This window comes from Leucoraja erinacea, chromosome 5, assembly GCF_028641065.1.
Source record: "Leucoraja erinacea ecotype New England chromosome 5, Leri_hhj_1, whole genome shotgun sequence".
Classification (NCBI taxonomy): domain Eukaryota; kingdom Metazoa; phylum Chordata; class Chondrichthyes; order Rajiformes; family Rajidae; genus Leucoraja; species Leucoraja erinaceus.
The window spans coordinates 56,562,303-56,582,831 of NC_073381.1; the positions used below are offsets into that span (position 1 = coordinate 56,562,303).

The 20,529-nt window shown below is 40.7% G+C and overlaps 1 protein-coding gene across 1 annotated transcript in view; it reads right to left on the reverse strand.

The window, feature by feature from the left end:
- Window positions 1-582: 582 nt before the first annotated feature.
- rnf217 (ring finger protein 217) overlaps window positions 583-20,529 on the reverse strand; it is a 104,385-nt gene continuing 84,438 nt past the window's right edge. The window contains exons 5-6 of the mRNA XM_055635678.1: window positions 13,926-13,997; window positions 583-5,255 (exon numbers count right to left, since the gene is read on the reverse strand). Of these exons, the coding sequence (XP_055491653.1) occupies window positions 5,182-5,255; window positions 13,926-13,997 (146 nt within the window). The 3' untranslated portion in view covers window positions 583-5,181. The remainder of the gene's footprint in view (window positions 5,256-13,925; window positions 13,998-20,529) is intronic.

Genomic DNA, 20,529 nt, shown 5'->3' on the forward strand with positions numbered 1-20,529 from the left:
GCTGCCAACATCATTAAAGACCCACACCATCCTGGTCACACACTCATCTCTCTGTTGCCATCGGGAAGAAGGTACATGAGCCTGAAAGCTGTAACATCCAGGTTCAGGAACAGCTTCTTCCCCATAGCCATCTGGCTATTAAATACGACATCAAATAAGCTCTGAACAATAACAGTCTATTATTACTATTGCACGTTATCTGTTTATTTATTATGTATATATGATCTATGGTCTATAGACACATTGAACTTTTATCTCCCATTCTGTATTATGTTTACATATTGTGTTGTGCTGTAGCAAGTAAGAATTTCATTGTCCTATCTGGGACCCATGACAATAAAAACTCTCTCTCTTTAATTTGAGGAAAAGATAAACGGGTATATGTAAAACAATCCCGAGTCAACATGGATTTATGAATGGAAAATTGTGCTTTAAAATTTGTTTAATTCTCGAGACTATAACCACCAGAACAGAAGGGAAATCAGATATTATGTTTTTGGACATTCAAAGTTTTTGTAAAAATGCTAGAGATTATTAAATAAAATGAGAGTATATTGGATTTTATTTTATTTTGTTTTATTCTTTGTCTTTTCTCCTCCAAAGACTAGTCCAATGCTCTTGTGACTGACATCCTATCCTCCACTCTTTTCACAGAACAGCTCATTCAAAACTCATATATTAACTCAGTGTTCGAAGAAGTGTTTAGTTCACGGTAAAATCGACAGCAGAAGGACACTCCAATTATGTTCATTTCTTGAAAAAAAGTAATAGAAAAGTACTGGAATTAAAGGAATTGAGTGTATCAGTGAGAAATTTGGGTCACATGCAAGAAATGAAACTCATTTTCCTCAATGTGCTTTCAATGAAAACTAAACAAAAACCAAAGTAGAAACACAAGCATTGACTTAAAATTAAAAACATGACACAATGTAATTCCCTTTTATTTTTTTTCTCTCTAGAATAGTACATTTGATATATTAATCACATTATATCAGCTATTGCTTTTTGCACGAAAAGCCATCAGAAGTAGTACTGGTAGTTGTTTCAGCTCCAGTCATGACACGTAAACTACCCAAACTGTTAATTTTAGTTGTTGAATGCAGATGAGCCATTAATCAGATACATTCACATAAAATTTATGCACTATAACTTTCATTATCATAGTGGTTTATAGAATTGGTTTAACAACTACATTTCCCTTTTTTAAAAAACTAAACAAAATTAATGTCAACAAGCGTAAATATACTTTCTCAGCACAATCCACAGAAATTTGTAAAAGTAAAACTTTTGAGATTTTCCCTGACCCTGGCCAGCAGGATCCTACAATTGACAGAAGAACAAAAAAAAAGTGCAAAATACCTCTAGTTTCAAGTTTTTCACCACTTTCTTATGTTGGGATGTGGTGGTAGTGAGAGAACAAAAAAAAATTAAATTGGCATTAAAATATGAATATCTTTATGTGTTTGCATTCTGGATCTTTGCTAAATAGCTGCAGCCATATTTTAAGCAATTTATTTAGTAAAAAAGATAAATCTTGTAAAACCATGTCAAATTTAAAGTCACATGATTTGGTAATGAATTATCTATTAATACTTACGATCAGAAACCATCTAATTTAAGAGCACTATGTAGTTTTCATTCTGCTGCAGATATTTAGCAGAAAATACTACCTATATTAAAATCACTTAATACATAACTGTTCAGTTTGCTCTTGCCATTAATCTTCTAACATTTTTAGGAAAATTAATTATCTTGTAAATAATGGATACACAAAAAGAAATGGAAACAAAAAAAACAGAATGTGACCCTGAGCAGAACATTACTGATTGAAAGGGGAAGTACTGTATGAAGTGTCACTGTTGGCTGTGGTTTTGCTAAACTGGTCCCTTAATGAATAAAACAATAACATTTTTTATACCTCATGACTGCTCAAATTATGAGCAATTTCACATTTTATTTAATTTCACATGCTGGTCTTGTACTAGGTAAGACAAATCCGACTTACTTTTTAAAAATAGGGCCAGAAGCCTGTACAATTAAATAAAATAATTTACTGGGGAGTTCTTCAGATTGGCTGCTCCAATAACGATGAGCAACCTGCTTATGAAAATAATACACAGGAGGTTTTCTGTTGTGGTTATGGAGGTCAAACAGGACATCCCATGAGGATATTTCTGTATTCTATGCCCGACCATCATTTCTATCTAGTGTGGCCTTAAATACTACCTGTTGCAAACTGCAGCGATTTATTTTTAAATATAAACTTACAAGCAGGTTAGGTTTTTCTCCACCAATGGGTGGAATCGACCACTGCCTAAAGTGGAACTAACTCATTCCCTGAGTAAATAAACTAATTTGACCAATCCTGTGCAACTTGTTAACAATGATAGAAGAAACATCAATGAGGCAGAAATGCATTTAAGATTGGTCTCAGGAGGCCTTACAGATTAAGCAGAACAAGGGAGAGAAAGACTAATGGAACGTGTTGGCATCACTTCAGATATGGATGTTAACAAAGACATCTCAGAGAATAAAGTAAGCAGGGGATCAATATTTCAAGAACAAAAGAACATGTAAATTGAAAATGAATGGTTTTTCATAGTACCTGTACTCATTGAGGCAAATTTGCAGGTTCGGCACTTTGACGTTAAATCGGTAATTGATGGCTGCCTATTGTAGAGTTATTGTAGGTTGATTTTTATTTCAAAATTTCTAAAATGAACAGCGTGATAAATTACTATCCAAATAATCAAAACATTCTGCATAATCAAGGGAGGTCCTTTGAGTTCTTTAAATAATGTTTGAAAACGTAATTAGGTCAATGCTGTTATAAATCCAGCAGTTAATGAAAACAAAACAACTAACCAAATGTAGATGGCAGGTTAATTCCATGACCTATGCTTCCCAAGAGGGGTTCAGTATCAGAAGAAGTTTTAATTGTGCTGCCACTGGTCTCTACCCCACACTCAGTGAAGGTATGATTTCTTCAGGGATTTGCCAATTTGTTGATCGTTACTTTGATAGCATAATTTGCAAAGAGGCATCTAGAACTTGCTTCTTTATCACCACAAATTATTTTATGGATTGTATATAAATGGCTCCAATACTTTGCAGAAACTACAACAATAATCCAAGCCCAATTTGTATGATTTTCATCCAGTCACTAAAACATTCTTTACACTCAAAGAAATGCTTGCCATACCCATGCCAACTCTTGGTGTGGTTACAGTGGCATACCGTATCTATCAAATATTTTTTTTTCATTCGTACTGTATTGTGTATTGGTCTTTTAGAAGTTATAAAAATAAATGTCTGTAATCATAAGCCACTTTCAGATAAACTGAACAACAAAGCCAATTACAACAGGTGTGCAGGATGATTGGTAATCTTAATACTGAGTATTTTATTAACTTGATTGAAAAATAACCTGCTACAAATTAATATTTAAACTGTGAGAATTTATAAATCATTTACTCTTTAAACATTTCAGCACAGTTTTGATAAATCAAAACAAAATAACGTTCCAACCTTTGAACTGGTTTAAAGGGGGATGCACTAAATAGTAAATGACTTTTTGAGGTATTGCAAAATCAGAACTACTTTTCTGATCATTTTCATGGATCAGCTGGTGAAAGGAGCTACTGGATGCTCAATATAATTATTGTGTAGTTAAAATAAAGCTACGAAGAAACATTTCTAGTAAAACCACAGCATCTTCTCAACTTAACTTCTTTGCTGTTCTCCGCAAAAGTTAATATTAAGGTTCTTTGTTTTAAAATTATGATATGACAATCAAGTAACATCTTATTTCAGCATAGAGTTAATATATATCTTACATACAGCATGGCTAAGTATCAGCAGTAGAGGGATTTCCTCTTTAAAAAGTTAATAAGGCACAATGTTACTGTACCTTATGATGGCATCATGTTATGATTTTATATGGAATGTAAGATGTTTTTTTCTCCTCCACTCTCCTGGCACTCAGTCACAGTTGGCATGAGACAATTTAGCTAAGTGGAAAATACCCAGGCTGCCATGAACTCAAACTTTCACTCAATACATTGTGGTTCTCCATGACTTGAGGTTGGGTAGAGCAGCCTTGGCACACCAGGTATCTTCTGCAGCTCTACGCATGGCCTGGGTATCCCAGAGGGAAAGCTCTAGGTGCTTATTGACTCATTTAAGCCCTTCGGTAACCAGCGACCAAAACTACAGAGTGGATTGTTGAAACCCAAAAACAAATTTTAATTTAAAATGTCTTTAATATTTTAAATAATTTACCTTTACTATTTCTGGTCCACAATAGACAACTTTTAAATATTGATGACACCCCCAGTCATTTAATTGGCAACTAATAAAAAAAGTTTGCTTTTTGAAAGATCTTTGCCATTCATATTTTCCACTAATTCCCACTACCATAAAAAAGCAAAGGCAGTCTTCAATTTGAAAAAAAAAAATACCATATACATTATTTTGGTTAAAATTCAAGCTCCTTAAGTCTTTTAGTGATCAGGTTGGTTTACTCTTTGGACAAAATGATCGAGTCAACTTAGATTGCCTTCCTTAACATCCCAGTTTACCTCTGCTAGATTGAGTTGAATTACAATTGCAATCATACAAATTATGGCTATTAAAAGAAAACAATTGGAAGAAATATTCCAAAACAGATGACACCTTAATGAAACGGAGCACATACCACATGTATTCCTTGAGATTATATTTTTCATTACAAAAGGAACAGAAATGTCAAATAGTGCAGAGATACGTACTCTTCGGAAATTGAGATATTAAGTCAGTGTTAGGACAGTACAGGAAGTGCAAACATTGCCTGAGGCACACACCATCCATGATTATAGCTAACATGTGCAAAATGGTTAAACAGCCCCTTCTTCAGTACTAATCTTTTACTCCTGATACATCCATTTAAAAAAAAAAAAAAATTATTTTCTTCTTTCTCGAGTTGTACATCACAGTGCTTGGAACTAGTTCTTTGGAAGAATTCTGAGAATGGTGTACTGCTTCGTAATATGGTCACAAAAAAAATGAATGGCAACATTCCCAGTTTCACATTTGTTCGATGTCTAGTCGATAATTACGTGCTATTGCTTCTCACTGTGGAGTTCTGTGAGGGCCCTGACACATGATGCTTTAAAATTGCCCATGTAAACAAGACTTTTTACTTTACGTGAACATACCAGTCTGTGACCGTTTCCTTTGCTTCTTACAAATGTAATAGATAGGAAAGATAAACAAACCTAATAAAAAAGAGAATGAAACAGTGTTAAAAGATATTTACTGACAACATTTGCAATTTTTTTTTTTTAAAGTTCATAAAACCAATGTTAATAAAGTCCCATTAAGAATACTGGTGAGAAAGGCAAGGCAGCGCCTTAACCACCTCAGGCAGGAAAATTCAGTCTCTCTGAGGATCCTTCAATTTTTCTACTCTGGTGATGTAGAAAGCATCCTGTCTGGAAACATCTCGATCTGGTTTGGAAACAGCTCTGCCCAGGACGGGAAGGCTTTGCAGAGAGTAGTGCGTTCATCCGAACGCACCATGGGAACCACACTCACCAGGAGGTGCAGATCCAGAGCCAGCAAGATAATAAAGGACCCCTACCACCCCAGCAACGGACTGTTCCAGCTGCTACGGTCAGGCTGTAAACTCTGATCTCACCAGGGACTAATTTACTAATTTATCGCTGTGTCTTTTTTGAAAAATGTAAATACTGTTGTTCTGCACAATCCCGCAGGCATTGCCACTTTCAGGTAAGCATTGAGACCTGAACAACAATCTGGCATGGGTTGATAAATGGCAAGTAACATTTGCAGCACAACCATGCCCTAACAATGACCGTTTCCATAAAGAGAGCATCTAATTAGTTATCCTCAACTTTAAAAGGCAAGTCTCCAGCATCTATATCCTGGCCTTCAACTGGACCTGCAACGTGCCATCAATATTAAATTATGCAGCTTAATTCAAATTGAGATTTTCACTGAAAATTATGTGTTTTATTTTTGGAGAATGGCTTGTACTTTGAGTCAGAGAGATGGATTCTATCGCAAGCCTAATTGGGCCACGTTTTGGTGGGCGGCGCGACTCTGGCCAGCAGCGGCCTCTGCAGCCTGTCCGCGTTTTTATAATTTTCTGTCTGTGTTTTTATGTTAGTTTTTTTTTTTTTGTTGGGGTGTGTGTGTGGAGGGCGGGGGTGGGGTGGGGGAGGGGGGGGGGGGAACTTTTTAAATCTCTCCCTGCACGGGAGACCCGACCTTTTCTCGTCGGGTTTCCGTTGTCGTTGGGGCCGCAACGAGGAGCGGCCTCCAACAGGAAGAGACCGGGGACTCTGGTGCTACGACTCACCGTCACCGTCGCGGGGCTGGCCGAGTCCGGAGCGGGTGGAGCGGTGGAGGAGCGCTGCTGCTGCTGCTGCTGCTGCTGCTGCTGCGGCCCGACCGGAGAGTCGGAGGCTCCAACGGCAGGTCTGTGGACGGCGGCACCGGGAGCCCGCGGGTCCCTGGGGGGAGACCGCTTTTCAGGGCTCTCGCAACGGCGACTTCCCCCGCCCGAGTTGCGGGGTTGAAGAGCTCCTGGAGCGGGGCCTACATCACTGCCCCGCGCGGCTTGGAATGGCCGCGGGACTCTGCGAGCGCACGCCGGGGGCTCTAACACCAAGACCCGGTGTGCGACCTTGCATCACCCGGCGTGGCTTTAATGGCCGCGGGACAATCGCCATCGCCAGCCGGGGGCTTTGACTTTGACTCTGACATGGGGGGGGGGGGGAGAGTGCAGTGGAGAGATAAGTTTATTTGGCCTTCCATCACAGCGATGTGATGGATGTTTATGTAAATTATGTTGTGTCTTGGGTCTATGTGTTTGTAATGTATGGCTGCAGAAACGGCATTTCGTTTGGACCTCAAGGGGTCCAAATGACAATTAAATGTATCTTGTATCTTTTACAGATTGTCAAAGCCATGTACCCTGCTTTTGCTGAGATCAAGTCATTTTCAAGAACCACTTGGCAACATCTGTTTAGTCAGACCTATTTCAATTCTTGAAATAATTATTATGTAAATCATAGAAAGTAATATAATCTTGAAAAGGAATAGAAATTAGTATTGCCAAAATTATTCAAAATTTTAAATTTGATTGAGTAGCAAATATGTGAATGTACTTTTGGGAAGTCAAAAATGTTAAGAATTCATGAGAGATTCTGATGCTGCAGCTGAATTGTGTATTCAGAAGTTGCAAAAAAAGTATTTTCACAAGGATTCTATGAAAATGATAGAAAACTGGTTGTTTTGGTTGCATTAAGAGAGAACAATTCATTCAGAAGTTGAGGAAAAATGTGTAATGTCTGGTGTATTAAGGTAAACAATGGGTGAGGAACATTTGCCAATGGTTCCCGAGATATACGACAGATTAATAACTTTTGACAATTTAATGGTGGAAAGTACATATCCAAAATTGCCATAAATTATATTTATTGTTTCAATTTTAAGGGGGAAAAAAATCTATGCTACAGTTATATCAATAGAATGAAGCACGAGACTAAAGGTTCAATTTGGAAGCAATAGCCATAATATTAGATATGAAAATTGAAACTGTTGCCCTAACATTTCATTCGTGAACCATACCCATTAATAGCCCTTAATAAAAATAATGGAACAATTATGTTACACAGGCTTAATGCCAAGTATGATGTTCCCTAACATTTTATTCATGAGGCATTCCCATTAATGGCCCTTTAAAAAAAAAAAAAAAAATCGTAGAACAATTATGTTGCACTGGGTTATTGCCAAGCAAACAATAGATATTTCCCCACAAGGAAAGGACATAAGAAATTTCAGGGGAGTGAGAAAGAAAACTGGAAAAGAGAAGGGTCAGGTTAGAGCATGGCCAACATTAGGTGAACACAGGCAAGGGTTTTTATTGATAGGCAGATTGTTGGACAAAGGACAGAGATGAAAAGGCCGAAAAGAATAAAGAGTTGTCAATTGAAAAACTCGATGGTAGAAGAATTGTGTGACCATTGGAAGGGAGAAAACTATTTTAAAAAGGGCGAAATTTTCAGTTGAGACCCTTCTGAGACTGATAGTGTACATGGGACACAGTTGATAAAAAGAGGCGAGGGGAAGAATTGGCAGGTGAGAGGTGGTTCCAATTTAGGAGGGGTTGATTGGCAGTCGAGGTAGAGAAGGGTGGAAATCATAATGAAGGCTAGAGGCAATAGTGAGAAGACAAAAAGGTGCAAATGGTGGAATCTGATAAGAAAGGAAGGTAGGGAGTGAAATGTAGAATCAGAGCGAGGTATGCTGGGTAAAAGTGGCTAGGAACTGGGACCTCTCCAGCTGATCAGAGTGGCTGCTTGATCCACCGAGTCACTGATCCTTAGTTAATACCAACCTAAATGTTGAGTTATTTCACTCTCGGACTCACTCCAGACACACTGTAATGCTGGACAAATGGGATGTTGTTCAGCAGTTGCAAGCAGAACATCTTTTCTTGCAACCATTTAAAGAACATTCTTTTCATATAAACAGCCAGAAGTCAATTGGATGTCCGGCTTATTCATTCTTTGCTTTTATTCTCCCCGATTCATGGCTTCACATTAGGGTGCCTGGGAATTCACCTCAGTTGAAACCAAATTTTAGGTGTGAAGTACAGTACCCAGTTGTTATCAATAGCATATTTAGCACTGCTGACCAGGAATAAGTTTCTAGCTAGACTTTTTAAAATGTTTTCTCTCTTCAGCAAATAGGTTAAACTGCCTTTTGAGGATGTCCTTATCACAACCTATTGGTCTGCTATTCTATCACTTCATTTACAGAATCTATGATTTTTTTGGATTTCACCTGAGTGGTTATGCCTCCAAACATATCCCAGTACCTCCATGAGGAACCGCTGTTGAATAAGGGCCTGAATTCACAGATCTTTATTCAGCAGCAAGTCATGTTAATGGCCCTGTTAAGCAGCAGCAAGAAAGAATTTTGTTGTTCTTTTGCCGGTACCATATGACAATTAGATAGTCTTGATCTCTGGACTCTCGCCTTTTGAGATGTAGAGCCACTTCAGGCACCACAAGGTCAACGAGAAACCACTCTGACTTGCAAACATGATTTTTAAGATTAACGTAGACTTGAACTTTGCGTGGTGTGTTATCTCCTTATTTTTATGTAAAAGGACGTGACAGAGAGGGTGCGGGGATCAAGTAGGGCAGGGGAAGGAGAAGGGGAATGAGCCAGAAATTGGGATGTATGGTACAATCAACAAAGTAGGAGGGACGGGTGTTGAGGAACACCAGTCAGACATTCGAGAATAGGGAGCTGGATAATGAAGCAGAAAGTTAGCATCTTTTGAATTAATGTCAGAAATCGTTAAAATAAGATTATAAATCTGATAATACATACCTGGAATATTACATTCCATTCAAGTGCAAAAAGGATTCACTAATGTGTTTGCAGTGATGAAAAATTTCAGGCACGAGTTTAGATAAGAGAAACCAGATTGTTCTCCTTGGTGAAAATTTATACAAGATTTCTACTGGCATAAGTTTAAAGAATGAAGTCATGGATTTAGAATGATGAATAAAAGGTGTGGAGCATGAGAGGAAAAAAAATACTAACAACGATTATGATCCAATATTCAATGTTGTTAGCAATAGCAACAATCAGAGACATTAAAAGAAAATTAGACAGGTACCAGAGAGAAACAAGTTTTCAGGGGCATGTTGAAAGGGTAGGTGAATTGAGCTTAGTGGAATTTGAAAAGGTTTCATTATTCTTTTTTTCCCCTCCTCAATAAACTGCTAATAAACAATTATTTAACTTGTGGTGAACATTTAGTGATGAATAGCCAAACCTAATCACATTCACCACCAATCTACTCAAATAGATTTATTATAATTACATATTGTTATTATTATAATTGTGACTTTTCACAAGCTACCTGTACTGGGTTCAAATTAAGATCAACTGGATCAACAGAAAGTGGTAACAGAACATTGCATGTTCCAATTTCAAAGGAGACAGAGCCTTGCCAGTCAATAGGTGACCCCCTATAGCCTTTCAAACCACTGTGTTTGAAATTCACGTCTAGGCTGAATATGTTTTTGCTCATACTATATTTAAATTATTCCATCTGAAGAATAAGTTACTCCACCCATTTACAAGTTTGCAGATTGTAGTGTGGCGGATCTCAAAGGATGAGACGGAATACAGGAAGGAGATAGAGAGCTTAGGAACATGGTGTCAAGACAACAACCTTTCCCTCAATGTCAGCATAATGAGGGAGCTAGTTATTGACAAGGAAGCAAGGTGGTGCACTCACCCTAATCAGAATCAATGGTGTTAAAGTGGAGATGGTCGAGAGCTCATAGGCATTAAAATTATCAACAATTTGTCCTGGACTAATCGTATCGAAGCTACAGTCAAGAAAGCGCACTGACATATCCACTTCCTCAGGAGATTATAGGAAATTTGCATGTCTCCAATGATTTTTATCAACATCTATAGATGCATGATGGAAAGCATTCTTGCGGGATGCCTCACATCTTGTTTTGCAACAGTTTTACCCCACACTGCAAGAAATTGCATCGAGTTGTCGATGTAGCCAGTCCATCAAACAAACCAGCCTCCACCCTCTTGCCCCATTGACACTTCATGCTGCTGGCCCAGGGCAGTCGCCAACATAATCAAGGAACATTTTCACTCCAGTCATTTCTTCCTCCTCACTCTCATCGGACAGAAAATACAAAAGTATGAAAACATGTACCACCAGATTCATCAACAGATTTTTACCCTGCTGTTATCAGACTACTTAGCACCCCTCCCATAAGCTAGAGTGTAGTCCCAATCTTCCAACCTACCGCATTGCTAATGGAATTCAGATGTTTATTGTAACTGGTATGGAGCATAAACCTACGGAGGTTTTGATGCAACTTTGCTAGTGAGATCACATTAAGAATCCTGCATACAATTTTGGTCTGCAGATTTAAAGAATGGGGTACATGCACTGGAGATAATGAATGAATGAATGAATGAATGAATACTTTATTGTCACATGTGACAAGTCACAGTGAAATTCTTTCTTTGCATGTCCAAGGTATGCAATAGTCACCACATAAAGGGCGCCAACAGTTACAAAGTGTCTTGTGCCAGGTACACTTTTATTCTCCCCACTCCCTCACATCGCTCCCCCCAGGCCGGGTCCTCCTTTGTTGAAAATAAGAGGTCGGATAACTTTGAGGTCTATCCCAGATAGTTGCAGGGGTAGAACCATTGAATATATTGAAGGTGCAGATTGGAAGACATTTAAACTACAAGGGTGTCAAGAGTAATGGCAAAATAATGTGAAAGTGAGTTGCTTTGGATTAGCCATGATGTTTTTGATTGAGATATTTTCAACATCCTGTCATTCATCTATCTATCCATCCATCCAGCCATCCATCTATAAAACTCCTATCTTGTTACATTTGCGCAAAAATGATACACAATAGCGCTATGATTTTTCGCCACCTTACTCACTATTCTCCTGTGCTGCAGGTGCAACAAGTTTTGTTGCGATCGGTGGTATATTTTAAGTTATGGTTTAAAAATCTTAAAAAACGCATATGCGCAGATTGTTCTCCTCTCCTGTCAGTCACTGCCAGGACGGCGACGCCCCTTCTTGCATCACCGCACTGATTGGCTGCGTCCGCTGTCAGTCACCAGGGGATAGAGGGATAGGAGGGGGTAGGCAGGGGAGAGGAGTTATTAAGGGAGTGAGGAGTGACTGCGGGTATGGGAAAGGAGAGGGAGGGAGAGGTGAGGAAGGAATTGGGGGAGGGGAGGAGAGGGGAAAGAAGAGGGAGGGTGAAGAGGAAGGGGAGAGAGTGCTGGGGATGAGGGGAAATGAGCCGTGCCTGCACAGCTGGGGGCTATGGGTGAGTGGTGGAATATTACGTTGGGGAAATGGGTTGCATTGGAGGACCAGGCCTCCCGTGTCACAGGGGTCCTATGGGTCCCACTTAGTCTAGTATCATACTAAATTCCTTGTTTGCTGGCTGAAAATGTTCCAAGATTATGCACAAACTAAGGAAACAAGTCGACCATTGTCGACATGGCGTGTACCAGGAGGCACATGGCTTTAACAAAACACCTCCCTGTAAAACAAGGTCCAATTTGAAATGTGTCATGAATACCAGGAAGTTATTCTTCAAACCTTGGAGTTTGTTTGCATTCACTTCAGAATTTATTTTTGATGGAAATTTTTGAGGTCTGCATCACTTAATATTTTTCTGTCCATTTCTGGGGGAAAAAATATTTTTATTGCATACACAAGAAATGGTAGATGCTGGAATATGGACCAAGAAACACATTTCTGGTGGAACTCAGCAGGCCAGAAGCACTTATGTAGGTCCACTGAGTATCTGATTAAACTCTTGACCTGACACATTGACTTCAGCAGTTGTTTTTTTGCTTCAGATTTTATCGAATCCCAGTTACACCTATTTCTTTGCCTCAAAATAAATGCTCCTCTTTTAAGAATAAGGAGTAAGCCATTTAGAATGGAGACGAGGAAACACTTTTTCTCAGAGAGTGGTGAATCTGTGGATTTCTCTGCCTCAGAGGGCGGTGGAGGCAGGTTTTCTGGATGCTTTCAAGCAAGAGCTAGATAGGGCTCTTAAAAATAGCAGTCAGGGGATATGGGGAGAAGGCAGGAACGGGGTACTGATTGGGGATGATCAGCCATGATCACATTGAATGGCGGTGCTGGCTCGAAGGGCCAATTGGCCTCCTCCTGCACCTATTGTCATACGATGGTTTATTGCAACAACGTAATCTGTTTAAATGCACATATATAGTTACTTATGGGTTTATTCAAACTTTCACAAATTAGTTATAAGAATATAGATCAGGACAGAGTAAAGCACTAATTGTTTTGAATAATACCCACCAACCTCCTTCCTCGATGTAGCCAATGTGTTTAAAATGTTTTTCATAAACCACTTTCCATTTTATTCAATCTACATGAAAACTATTGTACGAGGAACATGATATTCTTTAACTTTCTGGACATAGAGACAGAAATGGGACTTTCACATTTTTTGAACATATAAATAGCTGCAAAGTTCAAATATTCATTGGTTGGATTACCTGTACTCAATTTACATGGGTGAAGTTCTCAATGCTAAATTCTTGGTGAACATTTTTTGAGATCTTAAAGCAAAAACAATGGTGCAACACAATTGTAAAAAAATAACTGTTTCAGGACTGGACGAGGGTTGGTCAAGATTATAAATAATGATCTCCTTTTCTTTTTTATTTTATTTTATTTTCTCTATTTTCTCTCTCAACTTTCTTCATTTACTCGTTTTCTTTCTTCACACACTATATATTTCACATCTTTCTATCCTTTACTATCTAACTTCTTTTTCTTATTCTCATCTTTTTTCAATGTAACAAAAAAAAAAGAAGTTGTACATAAAATGTATTATGAAAATATATATTAGGCACTTTGGTGCCATATACCTGTACTTACTTCTAATAAAATAAAATATTTAAAAAAAAGCAAAAACTAGTCATCTTGAACGTACGGATGAGTGAACCAAGATGTAGGAACGTACCAATGGTATCAGTAACTTGCTTTAGCTGATCTGTTCTATCCCATACTAATGTCTCCAAAACACCCTCACAACTTGCAAGACATTTCTCAATAAGCATTAAAAAAGACCATGTGGTTAATGGTAACATGATAATAAGTTAGAGCATGAAAGCATGTCCTTTAGACCACTGAATCTACATTGAATATCAACCACCCACACACAAAACCTAGTGTTACTGTGTTCATAAACAAAATTCATGTAAAGTCAAACATGTCAACAAAATTATTTGTTCAAATTATGATTAACTGTAAAAATAAAATCAGAATATCTATTATTCCTTACCTACTACAACTGCTATGGCTCCTACTACCACAACCAAAACCAGCATAAAGGGAGCAATTATTAACTTTCCAGCTATAATAAAATAAAATAAATTGTTAGAATGATTGTACATAAAGACACATTCAGATCACTGCAATGAGGCACAAGTCTCTCTCATAAGGTAGGCACTGTTACAATGTGGATGCATACAGGAAAAAAAAACCCTCCTTATTCTTGGCACTATGCTGTAGTTCGGTGCAAGGGGCAAAGATAATGAAAGTCAAAATAAACAACATAATTCCTACAAAATGTGAATTTTTGTCAATTGAAAGGGAACTTGCTTGTTTAAAAAAAACAAGCATCATCAATCAACATATTGCCAAGTGGGTTGGAGAACGAAAAGGCTTAACCAGTATATAAAGGTTAACACAGGCTTCTTTACACAGCAGCTTATAAAAATTCAATTTGAAACAAATCTAAACATTTTCTCATTTTAATTTCATTTTTCCAGTAGTTATGTTCACATCTTTCTAACTTATCTGTTGCTTCTGTGTCATGTTGACAAACGATTAAGGGTCTCCTTGGGCAACCACAATGAACACACAAGCCCAGAGGGCAAATGTCGAAAGGTTAAAAAGGAGAGAAAGGGCAATATTGAGCTTGTTTATCTCACTAGAAATCTGCATTTTCCAGCAGGACAGTTCTTTGGAGCCACTTAGCACTACTACTGCGATTGATCGATTCAGTGTGATCAAAGCTTACGGCCGTGAATTCCCTAGAGGGTACGGATCAGTTGCTTGCTCCCTTAATTGGATGAACACATCACTAAATGAGGCTTTTGTGATTATTCCAATCCCATTGCTGGAGGGCACAGATCCGCAACACAAAACCGCCTACAATTTTGGGATAAATGCACTGAGTTGCTAGAGAGATCAAGTCAAGTCAAGTTTATTCGTCACATACACATACGAGATGTGCAGTGAAATGAAAAGTGGCAATGCTCGCGGACTTTGTGCAAAAAACACACAAACAGCAAACTCCAAACAGAATGGAACAGATTCACATATTCGTTTTGCATATTACATATTGTGGGAGGAAAACAAAAAAAAAAAATAAAAACTGTACATGGTACAAAGTTAAAAAGAAAACAAAAAAAATGTAGGTATGTGGTACATTGTAATAGTTATTGTTTGTTTTTGCACAAAAGGAATTTCTGCAGTATGCTGGAAAATCGAAGGTACACAAAAAAGCTGGAGAACATGGGGAAAGCTCAGCGGGATGCATCTCGCAGCAAGTCTATACGCAGTGAAGGAAAGTCCGTGGTCCCGGCCTGGCCCCCAAAACGTTGCCTATTTCCTTCGCTCCATAGATGCTGCTGCACCCGCTGAGTTTCTCCAGCTTTTTTGTGTACCCAGTAAAGTTAGTCCCTGGTGAGGTAGGAGTTTACAGTCCAAATGGCTCTGGGAAGAAACTCCTTCTCAACCTCTCCGTTCTCACAGCATAGCAACGGAGGCGTTTGCCTGACCATAGCAGCTGGAACAGTCCGTTGCAGGGGTGGAAGGGGTCTCCCATGATTTTATTGGCTCTGGAGTTGCACGTTCTGATGCATCGTTCCTGCAGGGGGGCGAGTGTAGTTCCCATAGTGCGTTCGGCCGAACGCACTACTCTCTGCAGAGCCTTCTTGTCCTGGGCAGAGCAGTTCCCAAACCAAATCGTGATATTTCCAGACAAGATGCTTTCCACAACCGCTGAGTAGAAGCACTGGAGGATCCTCAGAGACACTCTGAATTTCCTCAATTGCCTGAGGTGGTAAAGGCGCTGCATTGCCTTACTCACGAGTGCTGCAGCGTGTGATGTTCATGTCATATCCTCAGAGATGTGGACTCCCAGATATTTAAAACAGCTCACCCTATCCACAGAATCCCCATTTATCCTCAATGGTGTGTACGTCCTCGGATGATTTGCCCTCCTAAAGTCCATGATCAGCTCCTTAGTTTTTTTGATGTTCAAGAGGAGGCTGTTGTCCTGACACCAGAGTGTCAGATCAGCCACCTCCTCCCGGTAGGCCTTCTCATCATTGTCTAGTTTAAGGATATAAGGATAAGGTCATAGTTTAAGGATAAGGGGGAAATCTTTTAGGACCGAGATGAGGAAAACTTTTTTCACACAGAGAGTGATCTCTGGAATTCTCTGCCGCAGAAGGTAGTTGAGGCCAGTTCATTGGCTATATTTAAGAGGGAGTTAGATGTGGCCCTTGTGGCTAAAGGGATCAGGGGGTATGGAGAGAAGGCAGGAACAGGATACTGAGTTGGATGATCAGCCATGATCATATTGAATGGCGGTGCAGGCTTGAAGGGCCGAATGGCCTATTCCTGCACCTATTTTCTATGTTTCTATGTCTGAGATCAGGCCCACCACCACCACAGTGTCATCAGCAAACTTGATTATCGAGTTGGAGCTGAACCTAGCCACACAGTCATGTGTGTACAGGGAGTATAGTACTCAGATCCTGTGCTCAGGGTGAGAGACCGCAATGCTTTTCTCCCCATATTGACTACCTGGGGCCTGGTGGAGAGAAAGTCCAAGACCCAGGCACACAGGGGGGCGTTGAGCCCCAAATCCAGTAGCTTCTCTGCCAGTCTGGTGGGGACTATTGTGTGGAAGGCTGAACTGAAGTCTATGAACAGCATCCTCACGTAGCCCCCCTTCTGGCTGTCAAGATGAGAGAGAGCGGTGTGCAGAACTTGGGAGACCGCATCGTCCGTGGATCCGTTCGGCCGTTATGAGAATTGTAACGGGTTCATGTTGCGAGGGAGGAAGGCGCCGATGTGTTTCTTGACCAGCCTCTCAAAGCATTTCATGACTACCGAGGTGAGAGCCACCGGACAGTAGTCATTCATACAGGCTGGGGAGGCATTTTTTGGTACCAGTACAATGATGGATCTTTTGAAGCAGGCCGAGACCACGGACTTGTCCAGGGAGAGGTTGAATATTTTCGTGCTAGCTGCGTAGCACAGGACTTGAGTATTCGCCCCGAGATGCCATCGGGGCCTGCAGCTTTCCCCGTGTTCACTCGTGTCATGAGAGCTAGGGAGAACTTTGGTTTGAGGTAAGTCAAGTCAAGTCAAGTTTATTTGTCACATCCACATACGAGATGTGCAGTGAAATGAAAGTGGCAATGCTCGCGGACTTTTGTGCAAAAGACAAACAACCAAAAAAACTATAAACACAATCATAACACACATATTCTTTTACATAATAAATAATGGAAGGAAAAACGTTCAGTAGAGTTAGTCCCTGGTGAGATAGGCGTTTACAGTCCAAATGGCCTCTGGGAAGAAACTCCTTCTCAACCTCTCCGTTCTCACCTTATGGCAACGGAGGCGTTTGGCTGACCGTAGCAGCTGGAACAGTCCGTTGCAGGGGTGGAAGGGGATCGGCCTATTATATTCATGTGGCAAAAACGCACCTATCAATTTAATCGGAACAAGTTGTAGAGAATAAGCCAGTTCGGTATTCCAAAAAACGCGAGGATCTCGGGATCATGGGATCCCGCCCGGGACACTGGCTCCCAGGCATACCGCCAGCACAGAAAACCCACAGACCCACGGCCAGTACCAACTCCAGCTCATCCCCACTCCAACTGCAGAGGAACCCGCTCCCTGATGGACCGCTACGGCGACAAGTGCCAGTTCACCCCTGTGCTCCTTCAGCCACCACCCCAAGTACAAGACGTACCTTTCACACCACCGGCTTCCGCCCCTATGGTACCCGCTGCCACTTCATCCACAACCCCAAGGAGGAGCCAGTGCCCCGGCCTTGCCTGTGCTAGCCTGGGCTCAGCCTCCTCCAGCCCAGCGCTAGACTGTGCCACGCTGCGGGCGCCTTCAACTCCGACCTGAAGTTGGAGCTTGCAAGGGAGGGGGAGGAGGTTGCTGCTGCCGCCAGCAGCACCAGCAGCCCCAGGGGGCGCCCGGCCTACCCATGGCCGGCAGGAGCCCGTCTGCAGACTCTCTCTCCGACTAGGACGACTCCAGCAGCAGCGGCTCAGAGTTGCCCGTCTTCGAGCAGAGCCTGCGGCTGCCCATCTTCAGCAGGATCTCGGTGTCGGACTGAGGGGGGGAGGTGGAGGTGGGGGGGGGGGGGGGGATCTCATTGAAACTTACCAAATAATGAAAGACATGTACAGAGTGGATGTTTCCAGTATTGCAAGAGTCTAGGACCAGAGAACACAGTCTCAGAATAAAAGGAGGTACCTTTAGAATGGAGACGAGGATACATTTCTTTAGCCATGCGGTGGTAAATCTGTGGAATTCATTGCCACAGACTGCAGTGGAGGCCAAGTTATTAGGTATTTTTTAAATGGAGATTGATAGATTCTTGATTAGTAACATCATCAAAAGATTATAGGGAGAAGGCAGGAAAATAGGGTTGAGGGAAAAACATTAGCTTTGACCAAATGGCAGACTCGATGCAGACATGAGTACTTAAGTCCTGGCATAATTCTGCTCCCGTCTTATTGATTCTTTTTTTTGGTGCAGATCACATACATTATGGAAGGGTGGAGATCACAACCTGGTGCCTAATATGCATTAATGTGGCGAGTCCATCATTGAACTGTTAATGATCAAAGTGATCCGGCAAAATACATTAGACCAACATCAAAGGTATGAAGTTCAAAGAGAATGTAGACTAGAATGCCAAGGAAAGCTGAGGTAGTCATCGAAGTTCTGAACAGTTTTTTCAAACATAAAAATAACCTTTCTGCATTTCTCTGAAATAGAGGAAACGGGTCTTTTGACCTACCAAGTCCACACTGACAATTAAACATTTATACTATTCATACACCATATCTTAATCTCATAGTTTACTCTGCCCACATTCAATCCCTCTTAAATACAGTGCTGAAGATGTGAAATTCTTGGAGAAAAGAAAAAAAATGGAGTGAGATAAATCTGTGAACTACTTGCCAAACAGTTATTGCTCACTTGCAAAAATGTAGTACAGACTGTGGGCGAGGACAACATTGACTTTCATTTGGAGACAAGATAAATTAATTGGGGACAACCGGCATTGATTTATAAAGTTATTGACGCACAGTACAAAAACATGCATGTCACTAATTGCATTTGTCCACTTTACGACTGTACCCTTCTGTGCCTATTTCAGTGCTTGTCTAAATGTCTCTTAATTTGATAAAAGTCAATCTGCCTGATGAAGTTGATTACAAAGTTTCTAATGAAATAACAGTAATGAAATGGTGCAATATAGATTGCATGAATTCACTTTCAAAAAGTAAGATGCAGTAAGATTTTTGAAGTATTTAATTTATTAAGAAAATATATACATTTTATGTTCAAGATTGATGACAGGTGAGCAATTTTATATGGTTTGAGGAAATTAGGGACCTCCAGGCAGTTTTATAATAATTGCTTTAATATATATATTTTATTCATATATAAATGTGACTGTATTATGAGTATAATTTTGAAGCCTTTTGAAACTTGACAAAATAATATAAAGGCTTCAGGATAATATAAACTTCAAGAATGACACCGACAAGCTGTGAAACTGGCATACTGGCATACTACTACTAAACGCAGGTTCATGAGAAATGATACAAAGGTAGAAATATGGAAAGGCAGTATAAACTAAATTAGCTTTAAAAGTGGACAAAAATGCTGGAGAAACTCAGCGGGTGAGGCAGCATGTATGGAGCGAAGGAAATCGGCAACGTTTCGGGCCGAAACCCTTCTACAGACTGATGTGAGGGTGGGGAGCGAGAAAGGAAGAGGATGAGCCAGAGGGCGAGAGGGAGAGCTGAGAAGGGGAGACAGTAAGGACTGCCTGAAATTAGATAAGTCAATGTTCATACCGCTGTGGTACAAACTGCCCAAGCGAAATATGAGGTGCTGCTCCTCCAATTTCCGGTGGTCCTCACTCTGACCACGGAGAAGGCCCAGGACGGTCGGATTCGGGATGGGAGGGTGAGTTGAAGTGCTGAGCCACTGGGAGATCAGGTTGGTTATTGCGGAGGTGTTCGGCGAAGCGATCGCCAAGCCTACGCTTGGTCTCATCGATGTAGATCAGCTGACATCTAGAGCAGCGGATGCAATAGATGAGGTTGGAGGAGGTGCAGGTGAACCTCTGTCGCACCTGGAAAGACTGGTTGGGTCCTTGAATGGAGTCAAGGGGGGAGGTAAAGCGACAAGCGTATCATTTCTTGCGGTTGCAAGGGAAAGTGTCCGGAGAGGGGGTGGTTTGGGTGGGAAGGGACGAATGGACCAGGGACTTACGGGGGGAGCGGTCTCTGCGGAAAGTAGACAGGGGAGGAGATGGGAAGATGTGGCAAGTGGTGGTGTCACGTTGGAGGTGGTAAAAATGACGGAGGATTATTTGTTGTACGTGACGGCTGGTAGGGTGGAAGATGAGGACTAGGGGGACTCTGCCCTTGTTACAACTGGGGGAATGGGGAGAAAGAGCAGTGTTACGGGGTATCGAAGAAACCCTGGTGAGAGCCTCATCTATGGTAGAAGAGGGAAACCCCGTTTCCTGAAGAATGAGGACATTTCAGATGCCCTGGTGTGGAACAACTCATCCTAGGAGCAGATGCAGCGTAGACAGA